General features: G+C 28.2%; 1 protein-coding gene across 1 annotated transcript in view; it reads left to right on the top strand.

Annotated features, from left to right (window-relative positions):
• Positions 1-1,937: 1,937 nt before the first annotated feature.
• The window catches only part of LOC100200344 (ATP-dependent DNA helicase Q1), a 28,533-nt gene continuing 24,394 nt past the window's right edge, over positions 1,938-6,076 (top strand). Inside the window, exon 1 of the mRNA XM_065790583.1 lies at positions 1,938-2,569. Within this exon, the coding sequence (XP_065646655.1) occupies positions 2,102-2,569 (468 nt within the window). The 5' untranslated portion in view covers positions 1,938-2,101. The remainder of the gene's footprint in view (positions 2,570-6,076) is intronic.

Raw genomic sequence — 6,076 nt, 5'->3', positions numbered from 1 at the left:
CTAACAACTTTATGAACTTTTATTAACCCCAAAGCATTTAAAACTATGTTTAAAACTAACTTTGTTCCGAAACCAATGTAAACTCTAATAGCTCTAAAAACTCTAAATAACTATAAAATAACAGCAATAACAAAAATAAAAAAAAATGTTAGGCTTACTTATCAACACTTGAACGACTATATATTTCCTATTTAGCAAATCGTGTACCTACTTATATATATGTGTATTGAAATAAAATTAAAAAAATTAAAAACTTCTTTTTGTCTGCATTCTTTGTTTTTTTGCATTTTAGATTTTTATTTTCATTCTGCCGAAAACTGATAACATTTTTTTGTTTTAATATAAACTTAATTTAAATGAAGTATCCAAAAATATTTGTAACGCATAGCGGTTTCTTGATGACAAGACCGTTCTTTGAAGTAATTTCTAATACTTTACAGTTTTATTTTATATATTTTTTATATAACTTAACTTTGTGATTTTTTTTTTTTTAAGTTTACTTACTCTGTAAAGATTCTATTATATATTACGAATTTGTAAAAATTAAAGAACAAACAAATTTCAAAAAAATATCGACATCGCACGGTTTGACGGCATATTATTTGAAGTTTTGAACGATAGCTTATCACAATGACATCTAACAAATGATTACCAGGCAGAATATCACGCAAGTGTAACTTCACCTACATCTGATCTGACTTAACCAAGTAGTTATTAACAACACACAGTATTTCAAGTCATGCTAAACTAAAACTAAATCACACATAAATATTAAAATTTTTACTAAAATGTCCTCGATGTTGTCACTCAATTTAGTTGGCTTATTTAAATTTAAACGGGAAGTATACTTAAAAAATTCGGCCATTTTTTTAAGTATGCTTCCCGTTACTTCTGTCAATAAAAATTGATCTTTTTTATAAATGCTTTCCTCATACTCATGTCCACAGCCTTCAAACCACGAGCCAATTGAGCTTTCCTTCGTAAATCTATAGATGACATAGCTATATTAACTTGCAAAGTACTATTTCAGTGCGTTGCAATATATATTGTTTTGTAATTAGTTCATATCATTGATATAAATTTACCAGTAGATTTTATTTAAAAACAGGTTAGTTTTGAAATTCTTTATTCAAATAAAATACCATAGTGAGTATTATAAAACTTTTTTTATAATCCATTATAAAAATGTCAAAATTTACTGCTAAATTAACAGGTAAAGTTACCGGTAAACCGTACATTTGCAACACTATATTCATATACTAAGTCATATTTTTCAGATATCTATGTTTTCACAACATTCCTGCTAATTGTGTCCTTCGTTGTTTATAGTATAAACTTCGAAGTTATAGTATTTTAAAATTTCACTAATTTTCAAAAAAAAAACAAAAAAAAACGTAATATTCAAAAATTAATAATTTTTTTTGTAAATATTACTAATTTGGTTATTCTTAATAATACTAAGATTAAGTTTGATCGTTTAATTTAATAATATGATTATTTTAGATTTAATAGTATGCCTTTTTTTGAATTGTTGTTTTGCTAAAGAATTATTTCAGCTGGTTGCAAATAAACATTTTTTTTATAGATTCATATTTACGAAGTAAAAAAAAAATATTATTCAAAAAAAAAAAGTTTTTAAAATTTGAGTCTTGCATTCTTTTTTATATTTTTCCTTAAATGACCGAAGTTACACCGAACTTGACCGAACTTAAGCTATTTAATGATATAGAGATTTTAAAATCAGAAAATAATTTTTTAATTTACATTGCAGCGCCGTGCTGTAACTTTTGGGGGCCCTGTGCAGAAACTGAAAAAAATTTTTTTTTCTTTTAATTCGTAGTAATTTATGGTATTGGAGAAGTTTTTCTAATTTATTTAATAGGGGGCCCAGTGGGATTGCACTTGTTGCACTTGCGATAGTACGGCGCTGTTACATTGTCACAAGTTTTTGTTCATAAGCTGATTATGCTGGTTGTTAAAAATCAATCAGCTCCAATCCCTAGTTTTATGATTCATTTAAATTGTTTCTTATAATTTCTTTTTGTTTTTTATGATTTTTTTGAATCTTTAAATCATACTTGTTTTTTAGACTTGAAATCGTATGAAAAAAAGGTTGATCATACTTAAAATAAGTGTTTTTTCTGCATTGTACATTAAAAAGCACGAGAGATCATTAATAATGGCTCAAGATGATATAGCTGCAATTCAAGATCAAATTTCTAAAATAGATTTGAATATTGAAAACCTTAAAAAAAACATATCTGCATTACTAAAAGAGCGAGAAGCTTTAATAATCAAAAAAGAAGCATTGCATAAGCAAATAAATTTATCAACACAGAATAAAGACCACAAACAATCATCTATATATTGGCTTAAAAGTTTTCCTTGGTCTGAAAATTTAGTTAATTGTCTTCAAAAGACTTTCAAAATTAATACCTTTCGTCCTCTGCAACTGGAAACAATAAATGCTACTTTAGCTAAAAAAGATTGTATTTTAGTTATGCCAACAGGCAGTGGGAAAAGCTTATGTTTTCAACTACCTGCAGTAGTATCAGATGGTTTTACTTTGGTAATTATTACTCTCATCAATGAATTGTTGTTTAATATCAGGTTTTTTTTGGTATTGAATTATTAAGATAAATTTAAACATTAAGTTCACCTACATTTAGTTATATTTAACTATATTATTCTAACAAAATAATTTGAAAATTCAAATTATTTAAGTATAATTGTTTATATTTAATGAAATAATAATGTAAATATGAACTTTATGTTGCATTTTTTAAAGTTCTATTAAGAGTCTTGAACCAATAATTGAAATCCATAGTATTTAACAAATTGTTACCTATCTAAAGAGGGATCGTTACTAATGTTTTAATTGTTGTTTTATGCTTGAAGTTGGAATTTGAACATAAAGTGTATACCTTTTTTCCAATACATCTGAAGTTTAATTTATTATTTTTAATAGAAAGGAACTTAAAAAACAAGATTTAAAATTATATTTCCATCAGCACCCAACTTAGTTAATGTGCTTTGTAACAGCAATATATTTTTCAAGATTTAATAATTTTAATGTTTCAAATATTAATTTATGTTAAATTAAGTTTTTTTTTTAAAAAAAAACTAAGTTTTTATAAATTCAAGATTTATAAAAAAGTTATTATTAAGTTATAAACTTCATTTATAAAGTTAAGAAATTTAAGTCATACTTCTAAAAAAACATTTTTATCAGATGCTAATTTTGCAATTTATTGGATACATTTCCATGAGAGATTAATTGTAAAAGAAAATGTAAAGTAGAGGGCTAAGTAAGAGTGTTGCCATGTCATTCACATAGAAATATCAACAGCATTGCAATGATTTTTTAGCAGTAAACAATTGAGTTTGGTTTGGGTTGAAATTCCCCAGCTACTACAAACCTCAAAAAAGATATTGCATTCTAAACTGTTCTTATTCACTTTAGTCTGTTAGTAATCACTTTAGTATGAGGATTATTAGTGTAGAGGAGAAACAACACAGGATTAAAGATGAAACCTAATAGTATCTCAACAGTTGCTGGAAAAAAAGTATAGTATTGTCCATCAAATACTAATTTAATGCTGCAATTAGAAAGGAATGGTTCAATACTGATTTACCAATAGTCTTGAGAATAAAATACATACATGAGATAAAATACATAATTTAGTAATCAGAGATTATTTGGACCATCTTGAAATATTTGTGTCAGAAAATATGGTTTTGCATAAATTTCATGCAATGGGAAAATATGATTATTCTTAAGAGAGTTGTTCTGGTAAAAAAGTGATTATGAATATAAGTAGCAGCTGCAAATCAAGAAGAATACTTCAAAATTTTTTGATTTGGCTTGAAACCAAGGAGAAAAATAAAAGCTTTAATGCCTACCTGAATTCAGCTGAGGTGAGATTTTTAGCAGTGCAAGAAAAAGACAATAAACAAATAAAGAAGCAAAGCAAAAAAAAGCTGGCACAAAGGAGGTCTGTGACCCCCCACCCCATTTAGTTAATATTTGCTGCATTAGTCAGCAAATTTAGACCTTTTTGTACCTTCTGTTGCAAATTGGAACCTTTCAGATACAGTTTTTTTAGATACAGTTGGCAAAATAAGACAAGTTATCTCTAGTTGGCAAATTGGAGAGTTTAAGAATATATTTTTTTTTCATTGGTAAGTCCCCTCCTCCTCCTCCACTACCTTGACATCTACTCACACTGGCCTTTAGCAAAGGTAAGTGTTTTGGGTTGTCTAAAAAACAAGTATAAGTTTAACAGTTAACTGCTTGAGTTAGAGATTGAGAAAGATGTAAGTTTTGAGTTTTAAAGCCAACAAGGTCAGATCTACTAGAAACAAGCCATTTAGTAAAATGAACATTTAAGTAACTAATAATAGAAAATTGATTTTGTCAATTAAATCAGGAATATATTAAAATGAATGTGGTCCTGGGAATAAGGAGAATAATTAAGAATTATTAGAAAGGTGATCCAGTGAAGTGCTGCTAAATGAAAGCTCATAAATATAAGCACATAATATTAAACGTTAAACATGAAAATCCCAACTACCTAACTGTTTCAATATATGTTTTACAAATATTTGTGTTTTTTGAAGTAACCTTCCATCAGTTGAATCTACCTCTTGCAAAATTCACCAAACTTGCTTGCTCTTTGTGAAACTAATTTAAATTCAGCTGTTTCTTCTTCAGATATTAGTATTGATGGGTACTATCCTTTTATTTGCAAAGACTCTAATAGTACAGGGATTATCTTTTTCCGGATATTTCCTGAATTCTAGATACTTTTCTTAACTTTTAGTTTTTCCAGATATTCAAAACATTTTCCTTACATAAAAGTTAAGTTATATATTTTTGTAATATATTTGTTTTTTAAGCTTTTTCACTCATCACTCATACAAAAATTATAAAAAGTTTGGAAAAAAAATTTGAAACAACTTAGCTAAAAGTAAATTTAAGAGGAAAATATATTTTTTCTGGATATTTTACCCAAACAATTTTCTGGATTTTTAAAATACAACCTGGATGACCTATGAATTGGCTTGGGGGTATACATATGCATCAATTGACCTATTTGTCATGAAATCAGGTTCAAATCCTTTGACCATTTCTTTTGTGCGCTTCCACTTAGCACCTCTTCGCTCTTGTTCTTTATCATTCTACTTCTTCCCAAGACTGGACGTTTTTAGATGTAATTTCTGATCAAATTGACCATGCCCTCTCTCTTTACTCCTCTGCCAATATTGTTGTTATTGGTGACTTTATTGCTCATCACACTGAATGGCTTGGCTCTTATGCCACTAACCCTGCTGGCACTAAAGCCTATAACTTCTGCATTTTTCAATCTCTTACTCAGATAGTTAACTTTGTGACCCGTTTTCTTGAAAACCATAATCATTTACTTTCACTCTTTGATTTATGTCTTGTTTCTGATCTTAGTTTGTGTTTAGTTTCTCCTTTTTCTCTTCTAGGTGGTTCTGACCATACAATGATCTTATAAATCTTTTATCTTGTATTTCTTTTTCGAACTTCCTCTATCATTGCACTACTTACTTACACTACCTTAAAGCTGACAGGAATTCTTTACTTGATTTGCTTCATGATGGTCCTTGGGTTTATGTTTTTTATCTCTCCATTGATAAATGCGCCTATGTAACCTCTTGGATCTTGGCAGAAACAGAAGCTTTTATTCTTTCTTGTCGGTTCCAAGTTGAATCTTATTCTACTCCATGGTTGTCACCTTGTGCAGCTGCTATATCTAATCGTAATCATTTTTTCATCTTTTTCAAAATAACAACTCCCTTGAGAACAAACGCCTATTTCTTATTGCAAAAAATTGATGTAAAAAAGTGCTGTCTGATGCTAGGTTCCATTATTCTCAGTTCACTTAATTTTTATTCTTACCTCAGAAGTTAGGCTCTAGAGACTTTTTGAAAAATCTCTAGAGAAAAATCTTTAACAGCATGATAACAAAGGTAGGTCTAACATTCCATTTCTCATTCATGGGACAGATCATATTACCTCTCCTATGAATAAGGCAGAACTATTTTCCAA

Source organism: Hydra vulgaris, chromosome 02, assembly GCF_038396675.1.
Source record: "Hydra vulgaris chromosome 02, alternate assembly HydraT2T_AEP".
Lineage (NCBI taxonomy): Eukaryota > Metazoa > Cnidaria > Hydrozoa > Anthoathecata > Hydridae > Hydra > Hydra vulgaris.
This window is presented reverse-complemented; position numbering and strand designations above follow the sequence as displayed.